This window comes from Salminus brasiliensis, chromosome 22 (assembly GCF_030463535.1).
Source record: "Salminus brasiliensis chromosome 22, fSalBra1.hap2, whole genome shotgun sequence".
Taxonomy (NCBI): domain Eukaryota; kingdom Metazoa; phylum Chordata; class Actinopteri; order Characiformes; family Bryconidae; genus Salminus; species Salminus brasiliensis.
In genome coordinates this window covers 16,762,940-16,788,899 of record NC_132899.1, presented here as the reverse complement: position 1 = coordinate 16,788,899, position 25,960 = coordinate 16,762,940, and the positions used below count along the sequence as shown (strand labels likewise).

The following is a 25,960-nucleotide window of genomic DNA, read 5'->3' as shown; positions in this document are numbered from 1 at the left end:
TTTTTATTTTTATGGACTGGATGAAAATCTGATCACATTTCAGGTCCACTTTCTGCAGAAATATAAGGGTGCGCAAACTCTCTATTGCCACTGTATAGCAGGTGAACTCTCTTGGTATTACTACAGATTACTTTGCAAGGGATAGTTAGCTAGTTATTAAAGCTATAATCGGGGTAATGTAGCAGGTAAATACATCGATTTCATTTCAAGTTCACTGGATTAAAATAATTCGTCTTCTCTAGCGCACTTAAGACTGTCCCCTGTCTCTTTAAATGACAGTAAGCCAAGTCATGGGCCGGGTATACCTACCTACTGTAGCTACTTGACAGTTGCCTAAAAAGAAAGTTTGCCTTGGTTCAGCCGAGCTTTTTCATTTTCTTTTTCCTGGATCAGTGCTGTGTTAACATTTGGATTGGAGGTGTTCATCAAACAGCTAGCCCTGACGGTTTCCTTTCTGAGTAAGTTATTCAGTATTAGCTATCCCTCTGAGATTTCTGTGGGCGGTTGTTGTTGTTAGCTAGCAGGACCACAAAAATGACCTTAACCTGGCTAGCTAACGTTACCAGCATATGAAGGTTCAATACCTCTTCATGATATATAGCTTATAACATCTCTGGTTTAGTAATTGCTGCCTTATGTCGGTCCGTTATCAAGTTATAATATCCTCAGTTGTCTCAGTGTGTGTGTTGATCAATACACTAGCGAGTAGTCGTAACTTTAGGATGAACTGAAAGAAGGAAATGGTGAACCGTCCCGTCAGTACTGTGCTCTGCTCAGCTAGCACCAGTTGTCGTGAATATGGTTTGCTGTCTAGCTACTTCTGTTTCTGGACCACATAGAAAAAGAGCTGAGGTTCTTCTGAGCTGAGGTAAAGTCATTCACCACAAGTGAAAGTGCTCAGTCGAGCCTCAGCTACTATAGCTAGTCTCAGGCCCAAGTTCAGCACATTTAGCTAGCTAGGCCATGTATGTGCTGTGCTTAGCTTATCAGGTAATGAGGATCACATCTGTTAAAAGAGAAAATGTGGTATTACAGGATCCTATAGCTAGCTACATTAACAATATACAGTGCATGTTGTTATTAATGTGTCCCTTTGCTTTTGTATTAATAGTTTTTAAGCTATTCCAGGCCTTCATATCCAGCAAAGCAATGGACCTGCCTAGTAAAAGTGCAGCGAAAGTTATCCAGCTACTGAACAACACTCGTATTGCTAACTGCTGTAATGTATAAGACCTCTCTCCTGACCTCGTTTCTCCAGAAAAATCAATAATAATAATGTAAGAGCAGGCAGATATGATCCCCTAGCACAATTTCAGCCTTCATCCTCCAGGAGTTTAAGTAAAATTTAAGTGTGTGGCCAACAGGTAGTTATAACCTAGCTATCACTATATGTTCTTTACTGCAGCTGATTTATGATGGAGGAAGAAACTTTGCCTGCTAAAACTGAAGTGAGGGAGAAAGACGTGGAGGAGGGTGGAGAAGGGGACACTGCAGATGCAAAACCTAAACAACATTTTCCTGTTGCTGGCAGGTGAGGAAATGCTGCATACTGTGTTGCACAAAAGTGAACAAGAAAGAAAAGTGTAGCCATATTAATAGGAAGAACAGTAGTGAAGTAGCAGGGATGTGCAGTATTTGTAGGTCTGTTTTCTCCACCAGGTGGCACTCAGCCCCCTGTACTCAGCCCCCTGAGGCACATGTGTATCTACAGGACTGCCCAACATGAGTATTTAAGAAGACATATAACATATAAAATTTGTATTTTTGTGATAGAAATAGTTTTGGGTTATGTTATCTACCGTATTATAGTACATTATTATTTTAAATCTACATATTACAGGTTGGGTGCTTATTTTCAAAATGTATTAAGAAGTTAGAAATGGGTTTAAGTTTTCACACTAAACACATGCTGTCCAACAGCCCTGTGTGACTCACTTTTCCTTTTTCAAATTTATAAAATTAATATATCAGATTATGCACACCCCCACACAGTTTCAGCCATTATTCCCTTGGCCCTTGAGGAAAAGTTGTTCAATGTAAGTGTTGTCTTTACTGCTCTATTTACAGGACAGATGCAGAAACTTTGCTTGAATCTTCAGTTAATACTGAAGTGCCTGATGAAGACTCTGAGGAGGGTGAGGAAGAGGACACAACTGATGCAAAACCTGATCGTACAGCGAGATTTTTTCTTTTTGGACGGTGAGCCAATTATCTTTTTCTAACCCCATTTAAGATTTAATGAAAAGTTAGATTTAATAAAAATGTAGCTTTTTATGACTATGTCAAGTTCAATGTCCAATTTGAACATTTGGTTTAGCCCAGCAGGAAAAATACAAAATGCTTGAAGACCAACTGATTAAACAAGTGGAACCAGTTGAGCTCTTGCATGATTGAAGTGGAAACCTGCCGCCACACTGGTCTGTCACAGAGATTGAGGGGGAAAAAAGATTACAGAGAAACCTGAGAACAAGCCAGAGAACAGGGGCTGGATTCACAAACTTTCCTAAGAAAAAAAACACTAAGAGTTTCATAGTCATGTGATTTTCAGAGAAAACCAGTAAGAAATATTTTTTTAAGAAACATTAAGAAAGTATTAATTATTACACTTTTTTTTTATGTAGATCATTTGTAACAAAGCCTTATATAACATGTTTATATAACATTTTTACAACTTATCATAAACAACATAAGACATATTTTTATTTTCCTTCATTCAATTAAATCTGTGCAAAATAAGTGTTCACAATATGTCAGCAAACAAGAACAGGTAGAGGAAACAGGCAACATTATTAAAAAAAAAAAATGATACTTCTTGGAAAATCTGAATCTGGCCCCAGATTAATGGGTAATACATTATATGGACAAAAGTGTTGAGGGATCTGTTCAATTATTGTTTACTCTGAAATCAAGGCTATTAAAAATAGTTGATCCTGCTTTTGTTGGAGCAAATGTCTACTGTCCAGGAGAGGTGTTTTACTAGACTTTGGCTGCGAGAATTTGATTGCATTCAGTGACAAGTGTGTTAGTCAGGTCAGGCTTTATACCCCTCTAGCCCACGCCTGGCATTAGGCATGGTCCCAATAGGTTAATGTTAATCTGCTCCAGAAAGTTCTGTTCTATTGGCAGTACTTCTCTACAGAGACAAGCTGTATGTGTGCATTTGCACAACTATGGCAGCAATGGGTTCAACTTAATATTTTTGAATGCATTCATTAGAAGGGCTCTTAACAAACATTTGGACATATAGTGTCAGAGTCAGAACAGTGGTCAGACTACAGTAATTTATATTCAATGTCCTGTCCTGTTCCACCAGGTGGCACCTGAAGGATTGTAATTAGTCACCTAAGCTCAGCACATCCTTTATAGTGCAGTTGTAAAACTGACATACACATTTAGCAACAACATGGTAACAAGACAGACATATTTTTGGGATATGATAGTTCATCTGTTGTAGAAGAGTATATACCCGTAGGTATGTGTCTGTACATTTACTTGCCATTATGGACTGTGATGCTTGTGTAAGTGCAGACAATTCAAGGCCCTTCTAGCCAAACCTTCGGCTTTCGTCTAGCTTTAAATCAATCTAGACATCACTCAGGTTATTCCAAAAACTAGCTTTATTAGTTAGAGTCAAAAACATTCATTCAAATGGAAATTTGTTCATGAATAACTGGGACATCATTGTAGCAAATATCTATTTGACTTACTGTAAATCGGTCAAGTACACTTCAGTATGCAAAGCAGTCTCTCCACTACTAAAGTTTTAAGCATTAGCTTGTGTGGCTCTAAATGGATGAGCTAGCCTGTAGGTCCAAGCAGGATTGTGGCAGTCAGCAGAGGTTCACTGGTGTCCTGAATGACCTTGGCAGCACAGTTGAATAGGCCTTTAGAAAGCTCTGGGGGGTGGCGTGGCTGCTGACTCAGGTAGGGTGCACCGCCCCTGGCCAGCGCAGCTATCACTCCACTCTTTATAGAGTATAGAGCATGTCAGGATCCTAGCCTACACCTCGCCACACGTCAAGGACAAAAAAAAAACAACCCAAAGAGGTGAAGTTTGGACAAAACAAGCAGAGCTAAAGAGAGAAGCAACACGTTTCAATGCAGAGTGGCGTAGCGCTCAATGAAGAACCCAGGTAGGATAACCCTCATCCCAGCTGAGGACGAGCTAGCCAGGCCGTGGGTTTTAGGATGGGATGGGTGACTTTGGCAACCTGCTGCTCCAGGTCACATGGGATTTCTATGGAGCAGTGATTCGTCCTTGTGTATGGGGCCCACATGTGTGTGTGTGTGTGTGTTGAATGTGTTAAGAGAGAGAGAGAGATTAGGAGCAATTGTTGTCTGTTGGGTAACGTGTTGACTAGGTTCTTCTGGAATACTTGCACATATTGTGTGGCCAATGGCCGCTCTGGCCTGCCAATCTGGATGGATCTTTTGGAAATATGGCAATGGAGATATGAGAAGTCTGTGAGAATTTTCCCCCAGGCATGTAAAATATACTCTTTTTGGCTTGTATTTAAGGTTATTACACCACCACAATGTTTGATTAGTTAGATTTTAAACTATAGTGTGGAGAAAGACCACTGGATACAGCCTGATAATCAACCATGACATTGCTTTTGTATTCACACTTGTATGTTCCTTTTTTTCTTTGTTTGTTAATATTTTTTAGTCCTGTAGACTCCTTAATTGTTGCTGTTCCTACTGTAGGTATACAGATTTTGGGTGTGTACTTTGTATTCTATTTTTGTGTGGCCTTGAACCTGTTCCAGAATATTTTTAGGCTAAGTGCTATTGGCTTTGGCTAGTTTCCCATTTCATCGCTGAGAGATAGTTAGTAATTAGACTTGTCTTTTTTCATTGATCTTTGTCTGTGATGCCTGTGATGTTTCACTGCCAAGAAATTCTGCAGGGAAGGAAGTTTTTGTCTTTTTTGACTTGTGGTAATACATTGCTGCCATTTGATAGATAATGTAGTGTTCAGAGATGTGCGCTTTTTAATCAAACAACCTGTGTGTGCACTTTTTTTAATATTAACTGATTAATAGACTTTTATGCAGTGCTTTAAAGGTCTGTAATTTTCTGATTGTTAGTAAGAAGAATAAGGATGGCAAGTTGCGGGAGAAGGACCATTACAGGATCGTTACACCAGCATTCCAGTATAAGATGAGCCACCGGCAAGTGGGCAAGTGCGTCATCATTAACAACAAGAACTTTGATGAAAAGACAGGTAGGCCTTATTTTAACTGCTGCCTTTCAAATACTGTAAAAACACTAAATATGATGTCTGTTTGATGATATTCTTATTAAACAAAGTATAAATCACACAAATAATGTTAATAATTACTAAAGCTGTTTCCTTGTGTGTTTTTAAGGGATGAATGTACGCAATGGCACCGATCGAGATGCAGGAGAGCTGTTCAAGTGCTTTAAGAACCTGGGTTTTGATGTTTTCATCTACAACGACCAGACCTGTGCAAGAATGGAGCAGTTGTTGAAAGAGGGTGAGTTTTAAAAAGAAAAACAAAATGTAGTGAGTGTTATACGTTGTGAAAACGTGCAGAGGTATCATTACAGTACAAATATTGCATTGTGCTGTTTCTTTTTTTTTATTTGACTGTTTGTTTTTAATTGTGTTTATAGTCTTTCTGTTACCAAACCATTTAAAGGCAAAACTGGCATATTCACATTGCTAAGACATGAAAGGGGTGGAATTTAAAGCCTAATAGTTGTGTTTCAGTCAGTGACTGTATACAAACATTTATAAGCATATGAGATTTAATGTAGAAGCAAAAAATCAAAAGCTTCTGAACTTGTTTTGTTCTTTGCCCTTATGTTCTGGATATATGTGTGTTTGCATCAGTCTCAGAGGAGGATCACAGCGACAGCTCTTGCTTTGCCTGCATTCTGCTAAGCCATGGAGAAGAGGGCATGATTTACGGAACAGACGGTGCGATGCCTATCAAGAGCATGACCTCACTCTTCAGAGGAGACATGTGCAAGAGCCTTGTGGGCAAGCCCAAGCTCTTCTTCATCCAGGTAAGAAGAGATGAACAACTTAAAGAGAGGGGACAGGAGAGGAGGACCAATATAAATTGACGTCCACTGATGTTATATAAATTGACAATATCATTCATGAATTTGAAATTATGTTATATTAACACTTTGTTATTGTGTTCTTGGTGGTGCACGTTTTTATTCATATTAGGACTTTAGATTTGTAAAGGATAAAGGTGTATTTAAATAACTTTTTAATTTGTAATCATTTTTAATAAGGTTAATAATTTTATCAACTCAGTTAAGGTGGGGAGTATGACAGTATCGTCTTGTTATAGTGACGCACATTGTGCTTTTGGTGCACAGGAGTTTTTTGCACAAGAGCAATGTCTTATAATCATTTATTAATTTATCTGGACATACATTGATTTTATATAATTGAAGACGTAAGTATATTCACTTACCTAGCAAATTCATTCTTGTCCATTTGTGGAGGATATTAATGTGTTATTCACACAGGCTTGTCGAGGTTCAGAGTTTGATGATGGCATACAGACTGACTCAGGACCACCCAATGACACCATTGAGACAGATGCAAATCCTAGACACAAGATTCCAGTGGAAGCAGATTTCTTGTTTGCGTATTCCACTGTTCCAGGTATGTTTTTCTATTGTAGAAACTTCAGGAGGACGGGGATAATGTGCATTATCTACCCTCTAATGCATAGTCAAAAATGTGTCTGTTTCTGCCTTTTAACAGTTGCTCCAACAAAAGCATGATAAACTATTTATTAATACCCTTGATTTCAGAAGAAACAGTAAATAAGCAAGTGTCCCAATACTTTTATTCATATAGTGTAGATTTAAATACTACCATAAACTGTATGTGTGTGCAGTGCGTTTTGACACAGTGCTGTGTTGTCTCTCAGGTTACTACTCATGGAGGAATCCAGGCCGGGGGTCTTGGTTCGTTCAGGCCCTCTGTAATGTCCTCAATGAGTTTGGCAAGCAGCTGGAAATCATGCAGATCCTCACCCGGGTTAACTACATGGTGGCAACCAGCTTTGAGTCCTGGTCTGAAGATCCACGCTTCAGTGAGAAGAAGCAGATCCCCTGTGTGGTCTCCATGCTGACCAAGGAGCTTTACTTCAATTGATGACCTAACAACCACCTCAGACTGTTTCTACAGCCTTTGCACGCTCAGACTTTTTAAATAGTACACAGACTTGCATGTCATATTTTTTACAGTTTTGTAGTTTTACTTTTGTAATTTTTATTCATTTTATTTTCTGATTTTTTTTTATATTTTTTTGGACAGCACAAATCTGCATGGCAGGCAGTACAGACACATCGGCCGGACTGACTGACTGACAGATGTGACCGAGTGGTCTCAATATTCAGGGATCCAGACCCAGCTGGAAGCAGTGTTGTTTGTGTGTGAAAGCTTTTTTTCCTACGTTATGCTGGGCACTTAGTAGATTCTCCAGAAAAGTGCTTCTTTAGTGGCACTCCACGTTCAAGTGATGATGGTGATAATTTGCCTCTTTCAGTTATTTCATGGACCACTGATGTCACTCTTCTTTGTCTGCTGGCAGTGTGAAATATCCATGTCATTTTACCAAATTGGACAGTTTGCTGCCATTGTAGGTGATGATCTGGGGCATGTAGAAATTTCAGCTTTGATGTAGAACCACATATATAACAGATGTATCCATGACCCAAGATCACTGCAATAAGAGACAAAGTGAATCTGGTGTCTGTAGTTAGCAATGAGTAGATCTGGATAAGTACATTGTAATTTCATTCGGTTTATTAGGTAATCCTTGCTAGTTTTGACAGCCTGAACCTCAACACTAAAGAGGATAGTGATCACAGATCACCAGACTGTATTACCCTGCCCTCTGTAGGACTGAAGTATATGGTGTCTGTAAATGGTTGTTTGCCTGGTAAATTACCTCCTTTGTCGGTTACAGCCAGCAAAAGAAAGGAGGACTTAAATTGCATTCTCATTCTCAAAATCAAAGATGATGAAGTCAGCAGTAAAACACCACTAGTTTTTTTTTTTATTGCTTGTCTTTCCATCTTTGACCAGAACAGTCTATAAGTTTTTATCAGTGTCTCGTTCTGGTTTGAATTCTGTGGGTCCTTCAATTTGGCCAACGAATATTAGCTTCTTTTACATTTTAAGTTGTAGGGGATTGAATTGTAATGTGAAAGATGCTGTTTTTTGTTGACCAAAACCTAGGACAGTGTACCATGTGATTTGCACCCAAGCTATAAACCTAAAGCACATGTGGCTATGGGTTTGAGTTCAGTTGATTTCAGTTAGGTTGAGGTGGTCTTACCAGTCCAGAGTTCACAAGCTGGACAGTGAAAGGGCATTAATAGATTTGGAGTGAAATATTTGAGGGTTATGTATTTAAGTAGCTCAGAACTATTGTTTTAAATAACTGTCAGTCTACCTTGCATTTCCTCATCAGATAAAACACCAATTTAAAAACACACTATTGGCTTAAAGGTTGCCATTCATTTTGTTCTTATAATATTTACTTAATGTTCTGTTTTAAAACTAGTTTATAATCTACAGAGGCAGCTACTGTATTACTGGTGACAAGTTCATCCATTACACCACGCAACTGTCCCAACCAGCTGGATCAACGCTGCAGTAGTATTGCAGCAGGACTATGTCATCTGATATTTTTAGAACCAGCTGTATTAGGGCTTTGCTCCACTTTGTTTATTTCATGCCTTCTTTCAGTTGTAAATGTATGTTCAGTTCAGTTCTGGTTCAGTCATACATTCAGTATTCTTCTGGATCACAGTCAGTCTGCTGTACATTGCAGTGTATGAAGCAGGCGGTACTGTCAATGATTTAAGCAGATTTTGATGGGACACAATAGAGATCACCCTTCTGCTAGTGGAACAGATAAACCTGTCAAATCAATTCAGCTCTTGTCTTCTCTCTCTCTCTCTCTCTCTCTCTCTCTCTCACACACACACACACACACACACACACATATACATTTGCTGTTATGAAAAAAAAATCTTTTTGCTGTTCTACTTTTTGACATAAATCTGGCAGTTGTTCTTTACTTTGTGTAAAATTTCATGAGGAATGGACCAATAGAAATGCTCCAAAATTACTTGAAATAAAATCTTTATACATTGACTTCCATTGAGAGATTGAGATTACCTCTTAGTGATGTAGTGCATTGGAATGGAATTTAAGGGAAAAATATATTTTTAAGTGCTTTACAGTGTTCAATTAAATTGTCCTCAGGAATATATTAAATGATTTGAAAATATATTTTTGGGGTATGAATGCTCTAATTTTTTTAATTTATTTTTTTTGATTACTGCCATATATTTTGCCCCTTTTGTAATTCAGGGCTATGTTTTGTTTAAATTACTTCACATGGAAAGAATGCCTTTGTAAACCTAATTTTGTTGTATTAAAACATAAAATACAGCTTTGTGTGTTCCTTCATTCTTTTATCAATGTTCACATATAGAAGAGCCATACTGTACAAATCACCTTTCAATTTCCACCATTCATTTCTTTTCCAGAGACGAATCACAGAAATGGAGCAGATCTAGAGGCATCACAGATAAGCAGCGCTTTCCAGTTGGTACCCTGGTTGTCATGGCCGGGACAGACAGCCTGGTAAAGGGCATCTGTGAACGTGCCTGCACAAAAACTATAAAATGGGGTCATTGTGTCCGCCCCCAGGAAACACACAAGTCCCCCATAAGAGCTAGAAAAGACCCCGATGCGCTGGAAGGTCCTGCCAGTAATGTGGGTCAGCTCATGGGACGTCCCGTTGTGCCAGGCTGTGTAGTCACCATTGAAGAATTCCACACACCAGGACTCTGGCCCACGGCCCAACCAGCAGTCCTCCTCACGACCCTTGCGGGGGATGCTGGGATAGGTAAGGCCCAGCTCCCAGTATGTTTTGTCGCTGACCTGCACCTCCCAGTAGTTGCGTCCTTCTTTGAAGCCCTCTCTGCTTATGACGTTCAGGGTGGTGTCAAAGCGGGAAGGGTTCTCAGGAAGTTCTTGCCAGGTATCTGTGTACAGGGCTGAATCTCCAGCCGTGGAAATGATGAGCTTCGGGTGGGCAGAGTCAGGGTTCAGGATCACCTCTTGGGCATCTGAGAGAGAGTGAAAGATATCAAAGCAACCTATCAGAGACTTCATTACACTATTACATACCCTTTTATAAAAAAGCTATAGTTATAGGAAAAACCTTTAGGTAATAGAATAATCTTAAGGTTCTTCACACACATTATATATATAAATATATAATATATATACTTTTATTATTATTTGAGATTTTTAAGTGTGTATTTAGGGTAATTTGTGTTATTGGCATGAAGGCATGTTTCTGTTGGTATTCTTATATTCATGAAGAATGCTTAGCAAGTTAGGAGGCTCACAGCTCTGGAAGAGTTTCTTCATAACAGGGACCTGTGAGCGGATGAACAGCAGTAAGTTGATGGTTAAACCGAGTAGCTGTTCATTCTTAAACTCATCCATCTGGATCAGCTCTGGATCTGTAATCTTCAGAGTCTCCATTACCCTGTCAGACACAAGAAAGAGGAAAGAACTTGAGCTCTGGCCAGAATGAGTAGTCAGGTCAGTCTGGTTGGTTCACTTATCTCTTTCTAGGGGGAGAAATAATTGCAAATACGAAAGGTGTCAGCTTTGTTATTTGTTATTACTGAAGAGAGGCAATTTCGCTTAGTGACTGACTGGCTGAGTGACTGGCTGAGTGACTGACTGACTGACTGAGTGACTGGCTGAGTGACTGACTGACTGACTGAGTGACTGGCTGAGTGACTGACTGGCTGACTGAGTGACTGATGGACTTTGTTGAAACGCACATGCACAAGAACTGCCTCTTGTTTTCCTAGAAAATAGTTCTCACACACTGACAGCCTGAAAACTACATTGTGCCATAAAGTTAACAAGTATTTGTGCTGCTTAGAGGAGATGCAGGCTTAGGTAAGCTGAGGTTGGGTCCCCTAGCTTGGAATGTTATTGTAAAGGGAGGTGGTGCAAAGGCTGTAGCTATAGCTGTAGCTGTAGCCACAGTGTTAGCATCGCAACTGCGGCGTTAGCACCAAAGCATTAGCATCGCTATTGCGTCAGCTGCAGGTGTCATGCCCTATCTATCCCCCGGACACACCTTAGCCTCTCTGACGTCATCTTACAGAACGACCATTCTTGCCCTGCCTCGCTTGTTAGTCACATGCCACGTTTATAAGGCCCTGGGCACTTCACACTTCACATCACCTTTACCAGGCAGGGTCACATAAAGTGGTACATGAAACATAATAGTTGTCATTTTATGCCACAGAACCCCTTTATTTATTTATTCATTTATTTATTTATTAATTACAATGAAAAGCAGATATTCCCAAACTCCCCATTGTTATAATGCTATTGGTGATTGGTGAGTTATTATTATTATGAGTGATTTCTCATTTACTAGACTGTTTCATTCTGTCCACCTGCTTCTTTATTTTACAAATAAGGACAGCAACCCAACATGACATACCTTTCCTCAGTCTCTGAGATCTGCATGGAAAAAGAATAAAAGTTAGAATAAAAGAATGAATGGATGAGAAGGAAAGACAATAGGGGGAACAGCAAAGTTCCTAGAGTACCCGGTCATAGCTGCACTGTTTGTCTTCTTCTAACAGTGAGGAAATCTCAGCCAGCTGCTGGTCTAGGTCCTGGGTCAGGTGGTAGCACCTTTCTATGTTCTCCTCAAAAGCTCTCTCCATGGCCTCCTCCTCCATGTCTAACTGGCAGAGGGTGATCCGCAGGTCCTCATCTAGAATTCGTTTCATGTCGTCATATTTCTTCTTTATCTTTGTTTTCAGTTCTTCTGTCTTTTTCTGAGAGGCATGATATGTTAGAAACATGTAAATCATATAGAAGAATGATTTGCCCAACCTGTTCCCCTAAATACAAAGGTCACAAGTAATAATAGCAAGACTTACACTGAAGCCCATTTGCTTTGCTGCCAGTTTTTTCATTCGGTAGGCGAGAATGTCCCTTTGCTTTTTTAGATGCTCCTGTTGTTTTACAGGTGTGTTCTGTGTTAAATAGTATGTATTAAAAGAGTGTTGTATCCCAAATTCTACAAACTGACACCCTGAGTGCATCATTATGACCTAAAACACAGCTAAATGCATATTTTACCTGAGCTTCAGTCTTCATGTCTGCAGTATCTTGTCATCTAATTGGGTTCCACCATGCAAATCCCTCTAATCCTTCTGCTCTTTCACTCTACTGTCAGAGGATTCCTCATCATAGGCAGTCTCCAGCCCTTATATTCCATTGCTGGGATGCCAAGGCTGGGGGGTTGGGACATGTTGCCTCCGTCACAGCGAAGCCAATGTCTGTGTGCCCTGGGAAGTATTCAACTTCTGCTATGGAGGTCTGTAAATCTAAAGACATAACTCCTCAGAGAAAAGAGACTGTTCTAGGCTGCAGTCTGACTGTGCTGTGCCCAAACAAGAGGCCACAGCCAAACTGCACCCTATTTATATCTTCTACTCAAGCAAAAGGTGTTTAAAATTGTGCAGGAACATGCTAGAACAAATTCTCACCAGTTTAAATTAGGACCCATAAATCATTGCTCTTGTAAATGAGGTTGTTAACAATGCAGTGAAGGATTGTGTTGTTAAGGTTCTTTTCTTCAGTAAATTACACAGTTAATCCAAGATCCAAGAGTGTCCACATATATATTAGGTGGACCTTATAGGAATAATAGCCATTTTTAGTCATAGCCTCCCTCAAAATAGGCTGTGGCCCTGACCCTGAAAGGTCCTGTGAATGGCTTACAGAAATGGTAGGAATTGTGTGCGCGCACATGAATGCAAGTACAGAGTAATATGCCAAATCACCTACAGCTGCCGCCTGTCTCTCCACTGCTCCACAAAGCAAGAGAGAGTTGAAGGCCGGCCTGCCCAGCATTCTGACCAGGACTGGCAGGGGCTCAAAGAGCAGGCCCACTGACTTCCATCTGATACATGCCAGCAGGTTTATGGCTTTTTGATTGACACTACGCATTTATAAGATGGTTGGGGATTATAACATTGGTTCATTAAAGCAATAGTTTGGTGATAAAACCTAATTGAGGAAAGTCTTTTTTTAGAATGAGCTACACGGCTTATTTGGCTAACCAGTTTATCAAGCGTATATTAGCATGATGAAATCTTCAGCATCACTGCATTGCTAATTCATCACACACGTGCCTTATTTACCTTATTACACATTTTACACATTAAGCTCTTTCTGATTGTGCTTGACAGTTCTTCATTTCTGGTATCCAGCACTGCCTTGCTAAGCTTAAATTAGAGTTGACCATATTTCTCTGAGGCTCTTTTGGCAACTACGTTCTAACCACAGTGGACGACTGTGTGTCCCCAGTGTCCTCTATTTTAATGTAAACTATATTAAAACCATGCAACTCATGCTTTATATATATATTTACACGTTAATATATACATACATACATACATATTAGTGGTGTCAATCAATTAAAATGTCTGATCGTTTTAATCACAACAGTATTCTGTGATTAATTATTATGTCATTTGAATTATGTCTTTGAATTTTTTGGCTGGAGAACAAATAAATGTGTATGTCTAATAAACTGTCTAGAGAAATCTAGTTTGAGGAATGTAGTTTTGAGAACTTTAGCCTTGAACATGGCAAAGCTCGGACACAAGCTTTAACAGAAAATGGTTCAGCATTTTTTTAAGAGATAAATGGAGGATCAGTGAGTGAGTGAGTGAGTGAGTGAGAGAGAGAGAGAGAGAGAGACGGCTAACATGTTAAAGCTTGCAAATCATGTACGTTAACGTTGACAGCACTATATATACACACATACATAATAGCAATATTTTTATTTGGAATTGAGGGGAAATGTTGTCCATGGTTTAATGAAATACAATGCAAATGTATTTTTGCCTATAAATAATAAAACCAGAGAAACTGATAATGTTGGGTGGTCTCTTATTTTTTCCAGAGCTGTACATATATATACATATATAGCAGGTGGCTTTTATATTGTGTGAATATTTTATGATGAATGGATAAAGTAGTTACATTAATGTCCATAAAAGTTAATAAAGGTAAACATTATTTCTGTGAATTTCTGTTTCTGTTCTCCTCATTCCTTTTTGAAATAATGCAGAGTTCAATTGAGTTGAAAAACCCTGAAAATTTCTGGTTACATCCTAATCCTTTTTGTTAGAGTGGTTAGAGTGAAGCAGTGAGGGTAATAGGCTCACAATGATAGACCTAATGATGCGAGCCATGGAGGCCCTTCTTCACAACGTAGTAGATAAGCGATTTGCTTCTAACAGCTCACTGCCAGATACCACAGGATGCATTCAGAGGTCTTGTGGATCTGTCTTGATGTCTTGACAAGGCAGAGCTAATGGGTAGTCTACACAGTATTAGGGAGGTGGTTTTAATGTTATGGCTGACTAGTATATTAGAGCTGCCTTCAGTGTCTGTGTAATCAGATCAACAGTGATGTTGGTCATTTACGGGCTCCTATTACATCCTCTAGAGAAACCCATATGTGTGTTTATCATTTATAGTTGGGTTGGGCTCCATAATGTACCGTTTTTAGTGTCTATGTCAACCCAGTTTGTAGAGCTCATATAATGTGCTTCATTAAACTGAAGTTTTGTAAATAACTAAAAAATAAATAAAAAATAGCACCAAAACAACTGTTGAGCTGGATGGTGACATTTGTTATGTTATAGCTGTTTTAATATAATTTTGCATCTCTGTTGTTGTTCTTAACCTCACAACACTACTTTAAACATCTGTGAAAATTTGAATAATAAAAAAAACTGTAGTAGAAAGTACATTTATTCCCCCAGTAAAACATTAGAAATATTATAACATCTAAAGCTCTCCACATGAGAGTCTGGAGTTATTTAAAGTTATCACCCAAAACCTGGTTTGGTAAATTAGTACTGAATGAGGTCACATCAGGTGAGCAGGTGATGGTATTGAACTAATCCATGCACTGTCTGGGGGCTTCAGTGAGGAATCTGGAACCAAGCATTGCCCCTCAAACTTGCTTACAAGCGATCGACTATTTTCTTCTTTAACATGAGACATTCCTGTATCTGTTCTAATGTGGTGTTCTTACAATGAAAGACACACATCCAAACGTTTGTGGACACCCCTTCTAATGTGTGTAAAAGAAAAAGTGTTTGGCACAGTCACAGATCATTAAAATGCCACAAACAAACACCTATGTGGGAGCCACCTACCAGGAAAACTTGAGATGCTGAACCTGTAAAAAAGTAGGTTCCTAGCTGTCTTTAGCGTTTAATTTTGTACCCACTGAATTTTCCTCTTAAGAACAGCACAGGACTAAAACTCATTTCAATATTTGAAATTAAATGCAAAAACAACTTCTTCAGAGAAGAGCTCATTAACAGTCAGGACCACAAATAAACACAATTTTAGATTTTGTAAAAAAATAAAAAAAAATAAAATAAAAAATAAAAATAAAAACGAAACAAACATAAAAACACCAGAACATTAAATATTTAAACACCCTCACTTTTTTATTAATTCCATACAGCCCTTGGGGGGCACCAGTGCTCAGTATGGTGGTCTGACCAGGAGTCAGGAAATCCAGGATCCCACATTCAGGAACACATAAAGCAGTAGTTTTGACAATGTACACGAATACAAAAGAAATATGAAATTAAAAAAAAAAAACTTAGCCAAAAGATTCAACCCAAATGTAAAAAATCCCTTCTAATGAATCCAGCCAATTACTCGAGTCACTATAAAAGACTCAAACCAAAGAGGACTGTACAATCACTCACAGTATGAGAGAGACACCAGAGGAAAGACCTTGGTTTAACAGCTAGCATTAACTAGCAGATAAGATAAATCAGGTATCAAGCAAAGTTCAATACGCTAGCTGAACTTAGACCCCACTGTGTTAAAACTCTTACAGAATACTGATTTTAAACCCTTAAAGCTACTCCGCCAAAAAAGGCTAAATATTAATACGCGACCATAATCCAGATAAACGTGGGGTGTCCCTGTCGGCTCCTGTTGGCTAATGCTAACGCTACAGCTGAGGTAACGGACAGCTGGAACTTCTCGATTCATTAAAATGTAGATAATTGGGCAGTTGAACATAAAGCTAACTTAGACCCAAGTTTACATTGTGGTGAAGGTATATATATAAGTATATATATATATATATATAGTCTGTGTGTTTACGAACTGTTTCCTGAGCAGCCAGGAGAAACCGGAGGGTGTGGCCAAGCATCTGTAAATTGAAAACGAGGCTTGTGGGCGTGGCGCTGGTCAACGCAGACGCTTGTCAATCAAAGACTACACCTGATTCTTTCTGCAGCACTCAGGAGTCAGGACAGTGAAAGCCTACAGTAAAATTTACAGTAATATTTAGAGACATAAACTGCACTTTCGATTAAGTCCTAATTAAGACTTATCTGTTCTTTCAATTTAATTACTAGTTAGTTCACTCAGTTTAGAGGGGAGGCTTTAGCTAAACTGAGGGAACGAATGATCAAACTAAGTGAGGGATTGATTTATTAAATTGAGATATTGTTTCATTTCAACTGAGGAAATGTTTTAAGTATTTAAACATTAAAAAAATAATAATAATAGTTAATAATTCTGCCTTAATACTTTGATGACAAAGTGCACCAACACTAGTTATTTAACACCAATACTCACCAATACTATATTTTAATACTTACGACGGTGCTTTGTGGCCCCTTTATCATATAAGATAAGGTTCAGACAAAAATCAACAAAATACATTAATTAGCAAACGTCATGGTATCTGAACAGCTTAGTTACATTACAACTACTGCTGTCAATTACTGCACATTCAGTATTCATTCATTAGTTGTAAACAACTAAAAGGGAAAACTCTAGAATTCCCCACTGTTTGTGTGAGATCCAGCAATAACACTAAAGGAACAGTCCCTCTTACCAATTGTTACTGGCATGAGGAAGAAAAGTGTTTGTTACCTAACCCAACCAGTCATTTAAGTAATAGAGTGCAGATCCTTTGTCCATGGACAAAATCAGTCCAATCAGTGAGCAGTGAACACAAAACGAGATTTCATACCCCACTGAAACAGGGGGTTTTCTTGGTTAATGGGAATATCCCAAATTGAAGTTGTCCTGTGCTGTATGTACCTGTTTAAACATACTGTATGGTTAAGGGTTGGGTAACAGGTGTTGTTTATTTCAGTAAATCCATCTTCTTATCCTCTTCTTCCTGGTCAGGGCCACAGTGGCCTACCTGGAATTATTGCGTGCAAGGCAGTAACTGATTTCCAAATTTTCTAAAAACGGTTCCATTATTCAGCCAAAGAACCTGTTGGCTCACTATTTGGATAGTTTGGATAGTTAGAATTATGCCTCCTATAGATTATCTACAGTAATGCAAATTGTGAAACTATCTGGGATATGTTTTGGGCTGAGTCTTATTTAGGGGTTGGTTTAAGTTTTGTGTTGGGGCATTAGGGATAGGGTTAGATTTAGGTTTTGGGTTAGGGTTAGGTATTGGGTAAAGGCTTATTAAGGGCAAGAACCCCTTCCTGTGTAGCAAACTATTCTCACTCATTTTATCAGATTTTAGCTAAGTGACAGATGAGTGTATTGACAATGTAAACATACATGTCAGAGTTTTTATTGGCTCAGAAAAAAACATGGATAAACCCTGAGGTATCCCTGGCTATACACTACTATAGACCACAGTCAGTCTCTAGACCCCACCTTGAGAGCCATGGTTGTGGTGAGTGTATAGAGCAGGAAACACACATAACTGGAAACATACACTTCCCATTACACTGATTAACTATACTAAATAAATAAGCTGTTTTTATTATCTCCAATGATATGAAGTATACTAACTAGTTTTTCTCATGTTTAGCTCTTTAACGTGTGCACTGGGAAAGACAAAAAAAGCTGGCATTTACCCAAGGCATGGACTTCTTGTCAGAACTAATTTCAACACCTGAAACCCTGCCTCCTAGTGATGTCACTGCTCAAACAAAACACTGCCCAGGTTCCCCATGCGACTGCACTCGTCTTGTACAGAATTAGAGTTGAACAGAGGACCTTCTGCTTCTCACGTCAGGTATTTTAGTTCTATTTACCTCAGCTGGTGTTTTTTGCTGTTTCATTATTTCTGGGTTGCAGAGGGCAGCTAATTATTGAAATTATTGGAACAACTGCAGTTGATACATAGGGGGTTTTAATATGAGGTGAAGTGCTTGTTTGTTTTTTTCGTTATGACCCTTTCCTTCTGAAAGCAGTGTGCCTTGAAGGTACAAGCTCAGTACAACTGCCAACTGCTATTCATTTGTTATGTAAAGCTGGACAGAACTCAGTCAGAGGAGCCATAAGCTTCGCATTTAAGGGCTAAAAGTCCTTGAAATTACCCAGGCCTCCAAATCTCGCTCCTCTAATTAAGAAGTTTGCATTGCTTTCTATGTAGTTACTGAATGATATGCTGTATGTTGTAATAAGCCTTGGGATTTTTTTAAGGTTTAGTACATATTTTTTACATGGGCAAGCAAGCATTTGTCAACAATAATCAAATAACCTGGATTGATTTCAGTAATTTGTGGTGTTTTGTGAGTTTATTCACGTTTGTTGGCAAATCAGGTGGAAGGGTTTAGCAAATTCTAGTGCTGTATTTTTTATGTTTCTCTTCAAACGTGTATTTTAAGTGTTATATATATAAAAATAGGTTGATAATCTCATTAGGTTTGCTTGTTCTGTCTTGCACACAACCTTATGACATAACTGTCTGTTTCAGAGCAGTGTCCAATGTCTTTGGTTACTCACCGAAAGATACCAGGTAATTTACTGAATACTATGCAATGCCCATATTATTGTTAATATGAATTCAACTTATATACAATCTGATACAATCTTCACACCACAAGATACACATTTGTTTAGTTTGAATAGATGAACCACTTGTGCAGTAGTTTTGCAGTGCACGAGTGCCTTTAATGACAGCTGAAGTGCTTTTTTCAGCCGTTACCATATACTTTGGAGGCACTACTTCAGTACAACTGCAAAATGGCATCAAGACTAAATAAAGCTGGACAAAACTTACTCAGAAGCAATCAATTGGGAAAAAAACTCAAAAGAGAAGAATAATAGCACACACATTATTAAGGGATTTTTTTTGCTACGCTTGGTAGAGTATCAGATGTCAGATGATTACTATTGTCTTTGTTAATATAATTTTTCTATTCTCAAGTGGGTCGAAATTCCATGTTTTATGAGGTCCCAACTTCAGATGTGGAGGATGTGCAGTCAGGCTACCTCTACAAATCACCCCCTCCGTCTGTCCTCACTAAATCCATGGTATGTTTCAAATTAAGGTGAAGTTAAACATAAAAAAAAAGGTCGTTAGTCCAGGAATATAGATTTTTTCTTTTAATTTTAAAAAAATTCTATGTGATTTTGTAAACTTCTGCAGAAATCATGGAAGCGGAGGTTCTTTGTGCTCAGCATGGTCAATGGGCACCTCCACGAGCTGAAGTACTATAAGGATGAAAATAAGAGAGACAAGCCCATAGGAGAAATCGAACTGTATGAGTATGTACATATTGGCGATATTATAGTCACATAAAAAATACACTATTTACATAACAAAGCCATCAAAAGTCATCAAACATAGTTTAAATGTAGTCAAAAATTACTTTACTACAAGTTTATGGCAAACAAACAAACTATTGTTGATAAATATTTAATATTTTACTTAGGTTTTCATAAGTAATTGAGGTTTAAAAATGTAATACCATTTTAGTTTGCCCATTAATCTTAAAATTTTGTCACAATGTAATTAACTAACAACAAATTTTTGCAACAGTGAAAATAACAATATTACTGAAGCAAATTACCACATTATGTATTCTGATGATTACAATATATCTGTGAAATGGCCCAATCATTTTGGTTCATGTCTCTTTTTATTTAGGACCTCTTTGCTTTTGCTGCAGCCGGAAGCACACCCTACATGGGAATGGATTCAAAAGAATTTTCGGTGTTCTTCGTCCTGTGTTCTGTTTATGAGGGTGATAGACAGAGACTATTTCCTCATTGGAGAAAACAGGTTAGGCATGATTTATGTACACATCAAGCTTTGACTTAATCAGTAATGTAGCTGGCAGGTCCATGAAGCTTGGCGATTATGGATGAATAAATGGTTTAATGTATCTATAGTTTTGTAATGTTGTGAAAAGCCCCGTTATTCAGTCTTGGAGAGGATCTAAGCTGGTGTTTGTAGTCATGTAGGCAAGTGGTAAAGCTGTTTTATTCTTCCCATAGAGAAGTAGGCCAGTCAATTACTTGAGCATCCATATCCTAAGGCACACATCCTATTGTATATTAATGCCACTGAAAACAATAGTAAAATATTTCAGGTGTTAATAATAAGCTTAGTTGTTTAGCTGCTCAATTTTAGAGGTGAAGGATCTCAGCTGCTATATAAACAGTACTGATTTTGGATGATTTTGGAAAAACCATGTTTAACTTTAGAAAACACTCTATTTTTCTCTCAGTACTGAGATGGATGGCTGGTTTAATGCCATATTTGCAGCTCTAAAGACACACACGCTGATCATTCCAGAGGTAAAGCACATTTTTTACACAGATTGCAAAACATTACAAATCATTAGGACAGGGTTTCCCAAAAGCATCTTAGCGCCAAAATGATTCTCAAATGGTTAAGCGGGCATCACATGAACTCGCTTGCTCAATCTCTACCACTTAAGCCGAGGTTTAGATTAAGATGCCTTTAGGAAACTGGGCCTGGATACTTGTCTGTGCAACAAATCCAGTTCAATTATTGTACAATACTGTACTTAAACATTCAAATGGTTCATGCTTTTACTAGGAAAACAGAAAAACGAGGTCAATATCAGAGCCCTCACATGTAAAAACAACCTATAATGATCAAGACCTTGCTGAAAGCGAAGAGCAGGTGAGTCAGAATTTAAATATGAAACATTTCAAACAGAGCTTACAGAGTCCTAGCTGCTTACTGCTTCTTTTCCTTTTTTCCAGGAGTTGCAGAAAAGAACACCGTCTCCTTCAGCGAGAAGGTCTGCCCCAGAATTTACAACCCTGTACGATCACTACGATTATCCGAGAAGTTTCATGATGAAAACATCACCAGTATGTTTTATTTCACTTAAGTACACACATACACGCACATACACCTATGTACACATACAGTACACTCTTAAAAATAAAGATGGTACAAAGGGTTCTTTAAGGGATGCCATAAAAGAACTACTTTTGGTTCCAATAAGAACAATGTTTGTAATAGTGTGAGTGTGAAGAACTGTGGAATTAGTAAAAAAAGTTCTTCACACTCACACATCTCTATTATAAACATGGTTTTATGGTTTTGCTCAACAAACCCTTCGTAGCACCTTTGGGTTTAGAAGAGCGTATATTGACATTGAAATTCTTCCCAAAGAAAAGTGAAGATGAGGAAGAGGAAGAGGAAGAGGAAGAGGTTACCGGCTGCTACATGGATATGGCAAGCGTGTAAGACTATTTATTTCAGTATCAGTTAACTAACTAACTCTAGCAAAATAAACTCATAAAATACATTATATACTGCTCCTGTTACTGCTACTGCTACTGCTATACTGCTCTCCAGGAGGAAAAATATACATTTACCTTTAATTGGAGTACATTTATCATGCAACCTTCACACATATTTCCCTTGTTTAGTCTTAATATTCTTTATACTGTACCCTGGTGGTGTACATCTGTCATGGAAGTTTGAAACACAAGGGTTAATAAATAACAAATGAAAATGTGTGTTGTCCAATGGCAGGAGGAAGGTGGCAATCGCAGTGGACAGTGAAGATGACATGAACCTACAAACGCAGTAAGTACTTGTGCTCTACAATCTGGCAGGTCATAAATGTTGTTCTGTCATTAGACATTAGATTTGCTACAAATCAAGCAGTAGCATATCGACCAGCAGCACATATATTATTCTTGGACACCTCATTACTACCTGCACAGGTTGCCATGTTTCATGGGATTTATAGTGAGCAGACTGTAGTGTTAAATTCTGATTGAAGTCAATATATATATATATATATATATATATATATATATATATATATATATATATATACACACACACACACACACACATATTTACTTCATTCGCTAGCCTACATTACAGCACTGACATGGCATGTGACATCTTCAGGAGTAGCAGAGTTGGATTTGAATGTAGGCTACACTCAACAGACATGTTATGTCTTTAGCCCTATATTTCTGTTACACTATGTAAAAGTGCATTAGTGAAAAAGCACAATATTTAAGCTACAATTGTAGTTCATAATTTCAATATGCATTATGGACACAGTAATATTAGGCTTTCAGTGATTTTTTTGAAACTTGGGGTTTTCTTAGCAAGTTGCAACTTGACCAGATGCTTTTGATAACCATCAGCAAACTTCTGGCAAAATTCTTGTTGAATATTAGACCACTTTTCCATAAAACCTGTTGTTTTTTTCTGGCACAAATCTGATTTTGAGGCACAGTCCACATCGTTTTAATAGGGTTAAGGTCAGGACTCATGACTCATTCTGGCCTAGAAGAAGAACAGTATAAAGACAGCCCAACATTGCCATGACATTCATCTGTAAACTCCTAGTTTTACTCAAATAATTTAGTGCACCAAAAGATATTTTGCACCAGTGTTATTATCAAATCAAATCAAATCAAATTTATTTGTATAGCCTTTTTTACAAATGGTGTTGTCACAAGGCAGCTTTACAACATAAGAAATTAGATGTTGATTTATTTGATTCTCCTAGCTAAAGTTTGCTCACATAGATTTTTGAAAACATTGTCTTAAATCAGCATGACATGCTCATACCTCCGAATGAAGGCTAAAGGGCACTGATCTATTTAGTTGTAAAGTATTGTGTAAGCCACGATCTGATACAAACAAAGAGACCGGAAAAAACAACTACAGACCCCCCACACCTAAACTGCAGACAGAAATGCTGTGGTCATGCTGACTCACTCCTGTGGAGGATTTACTAGTTCCATACATTTCTCAACAATGACTTGAAAGGTCAAATTGACCTGAAGTAACAAGGCTGAGATAAAACAATGTTGTGTTATGTTTTATGTGGGTATGCGGTCAAAGTAAACTGGAGTCACTGATAAACACTCACTGTTGCCTTTTTTAGAACCTGCCAGACTTGTCTAACAGCTGTGATTACTACAGAAACTTCTTACTGACCTTGTATCCTCATACCCAAGACATACAGTCATCAATGGCTGGAAAGTTACTATGGTACTTCTGTAAAGGTTTATGTAATTTAATTGTTTCACATATTTGCCTTTCTTTCATTTTGGCAGGAAAAACACAAATTGCCTATCAGCTTTGTCTTTAAGCGGGGATTTCTGTAATGGCCAAGTTGACGAGGGTCAGGATACAGGACATCCATGCCAGAGGTAAATTCAGCATACATATTTGCTAGCTGAGCTGCAACTGGGATACTGTTCACAATATAATTGTTATTGTTATATAATCTGGTCAGTAGCAAAAATAACAAAAATTACATTGAAAACTGCATGTAAAAAGAACAAAAACTGCAAAGTCATTACCTCATTTTAATTAGATTTAAGCCTTATACTGAATAAAACACTGTAAACTCTCAGACTGTTAAGACAGCCTGATAACTAACCATGTTAAGACACCAAATGTAATTAATGAACTGAGTTATTTTTACTTGTTAGGTTCAGTTACGCTAAAGTTCTTGAGAAAAGTTTGGCTTTGCATGTAATTTAAGGAAAATTTTGAGAACACTGCACTTAAACACATTTAGAAAGTGACAGACAGCCACATTTACCATTTGAGTTAGATGCAGATGGAATTTGGCCTCCAGCTTTTGCTAGTGAGCAAAGACACTCAGTTATACAGCGAGCACCCATGCCTAGGGCGGTGGGCAGCCTTGGTGCAGAGAGAGTTAAGTGCCTTTTTCAAGGGTCCAACAGTGCTAGCTTAGCAAACTCAGGAATCAAACCTACAAGCAGTCTTTATTAACCCAGCGCTCCAACCACTAAGCCACCACCACCACCCCACCCCACCCCAAAAAAAGTCACAATACACTTCACTTTATTCAGCAAAGATACTTGAAGTCTTTCAGTGTGATCACCCCCAAGCTGATTCATACAGTACTTTCCTGAGTACAAAAATAAACACACAACACTGTTTTACTTTTATATACCTGGAATATAAATGGAACAGAGTAGGAGGCCTTCCTCATGCTGATGGGAAAGTTATTTGCTTGTAGATTAACTGGTGGAGATAAAGGCCCTGACGATGCATTCCAGAACACCAAGAGCGGTTCCACTGGTTCAAGCAGACAGATTCCACAGGAAAGGTGAGCCAAATGACTGCTAGATGGACAAACAAAAATATCGATTTCCTCAACTTAAGTAGAAGAGTCTAGAATGCAGACTGGCTGTGGTATTTGGAGTGGTCATTTGGCCAGATTTTAATGAAAGATGCATGTTTTCTCAGTGGAGCACTCAACCCTGTGCAGAAGGAGATTTGCGTGAGCCAAGAAGAGCTGAAAAAAAATGTGATCTTCTCAGAAGAAGCAGGAAAGCCATGGTAAGGAGTGTGCTAAAAACAAACCCATGATCAGAGTTTTGATAATGCTGATAGCACTCTATATCTTCTGATGTCATCAAAACATAGCTGAACTTGGTTAAACAAGTTACAGACTATTAATAATTAACTTCAAATACTTTACTGTCACTCTGTCCTGAGCAGTGTGTCTGACTGGAAGCATATCCAATCTTCTGGCCCATTCCATGAGGGGGATCAAATCGTGGCCATCAATGACTTGCTCACAGACAGTCTGGAGGAGGTACAAACGTATCTAAGGAGACTTAGTAAAGATGAGGTAAGAGTAAATGTCACAGCAGTGTTATTATGTACTTCCTGTTGTACCTGAAAACATACTGAAAATAATCTTTCAACTGCAGGTAAAACTGACAATTCTGAGACAACCAGGATCTCGACCTTTAAGTGGATGCAGTGCATAAGGGGTCTTTTGACCCTAGAGCACCTCTCTGCACAGTTCATTAGTCACTAGAAGTATGCATTATGTGGGGTCTGGCTCAGTGCTTTACAGTGAGCAGCGCTGCTGTTAATACATTTCCTTTTCTAGTTATCCTTTGTCATGGGTTACTACGTAGCATGGATCCCTCTAGTGGTTTCTGCTTGAAATACAATGTGAAGATAAACTGCTCATATAAACACCAAAGCTAGAAATCTTGGACAAATATACACTTTCTGAAAGTCTTGAAGAAATCTTTCCTCTCATCACCATAACAACGATTTGTCTTATTTTGTAACACGCACTGAATTAGTAAAAAGCATGTTAAATAGCCTGATGTATGTAATATTGGATTGCACTGTATATATTGTATTATAAAAAAACAAACTATATTAAAAGAAACATGCCATACCATATTATGCCTCCAGTGTGTGATAAAGTACATTTGTCAAAAATATACAAATGATTAAAAAAATATATATTTCTGCATTTGTAACTCATGACTTCTGATCATTATCCAAATCCCAATTCTAGTTAAACACAGTCTAACTGAACTAATAACACAAATAGGTGTGCTGTTCATGTTGTTTACTGAGCACATTTAGTAAATATTCAGTTCAGTTCATTGCAGTTCATCAAAATTTCTGGAATGGAAGAGGGCTGTGCACAAGGCAGTCATACCACAGCATCATAAGGTTTAAGGTCAGGACTCTGACTTGGACATTCCAACATACAAGTTGTCTTCTTTTTCAACCATTCTTTAAATAATTTACTTTGTTTTGGGTCA

At 38.2% G+C, this 25,960-nt stretch overlaps 3 protein-coding genes across 5 annotated transcripts; 2 read left to right on the top strand and 1 right to left on the bottom strand.

Annotated features, from left to right (window-relative positions):
* The first annotated feature begins 304 nt into the window (after positions 1-304).
* casp7 (caspase 7, apoptosis-related cysteine peptidase) lies at positions 305-9,463 on the top strand. 3 transcript variants are annotated; one of them, XR_011978196.1, is made up of 9 exons: positions 305-458; positions 1,406-1,531; positions 2,068-2,199; positions 5,091-5,227; positions 5,373-5,501; positions 5,861-6,036; positions 6,514-6,652; positions 6,924-7,210; positions 7,313-9,463. XR_011978196.1 is itself a non-coding variant. In XM_072666916.1 (8 exons), exons 2-8 carry the CDS (start codon positions 1,413-1,415, stop codon positions 7,148-7,150), a joined length of 1,059 nt encoding a protein of 352 aa, XP_072523017.1. In that variant the 5' UTR covers positions 305-458; positions 1,406-1,412; the 3' UTR covers positions 7,151-9,463. The 3 variants fall into 3 exon arrangements, 2 of the variants coding, with proteins under 2 accessions (XP_072523017.1, XP_072523018.1); XM_072666916.1 differs by having other exon boundaries at positions 6,924-9,463; XM_072666917.1 differs by lacking the exon at positions 305-458 and adding an exon at positions 1,073-1,277 and having other exon boundaries at positions 6,924-9,463.
* A 105-nt stretch (positions 9,464-9,568) lies between these two features.
* Positions 9,569-12,223, bottom strand: LOC140544459 (probable E3 ubiquitin-protein ligase TRIML1). The gene is made up of 6 exons (XM_072667984.1): positions 12,206-12,223; positions 12,004-12,099; positions 11,665-11,898; positions 11,556-11,575; positions 10,432-10,574; positions 9,569-10,146 (listed from the first exon to the last, which is right to left on the bottom strand). The coding sequence occupies exons 1-6, from the start codon at positions 12,221-12,223 to the stop codon at positions 9,569-9,571; spliced, it is 1,089 nt and encodes a 362-aa protein (XP_072524085.1).
* Positions 12,224-18,131: 5,908 nt separating this feature from the next.
* On the top strand, positions 18,132-25,589 carry LOC140544024 (pleckstrin homology domain-containing family S member 1-like). Its single transcript, XM_072667372.1, has 15 exons — positions 18,132-18,176; positions 18,861-18,902; positions 19,314-19,420; positions 19,536-19,654; positions 20,037-20,171; positions 20,620-20,689; positions 20,955-21,041; positions 21,125-21,235; positions 21,543-21,613; positions 21,909-21,962; positions 23,462-23,557; positions 24,400-24,489; positions 24,630-24,722; positions 24,885-25,017; positions 25,100-25,589. Exons 2-15 carry the CDS (start codon positions 18,872-18,874, stop codon positions 25,157-25,159), a joined length of 1,257 nt encoding a protein of 418 aa, XP_072523473.1. The 5' UTR covers positions 18,132-18,176; positions 18,861-18,871; the 3' UTR covers positions 25,160-25,589.
* Positions 25,590-25,960: the final 371 nt, after the last annotated feature.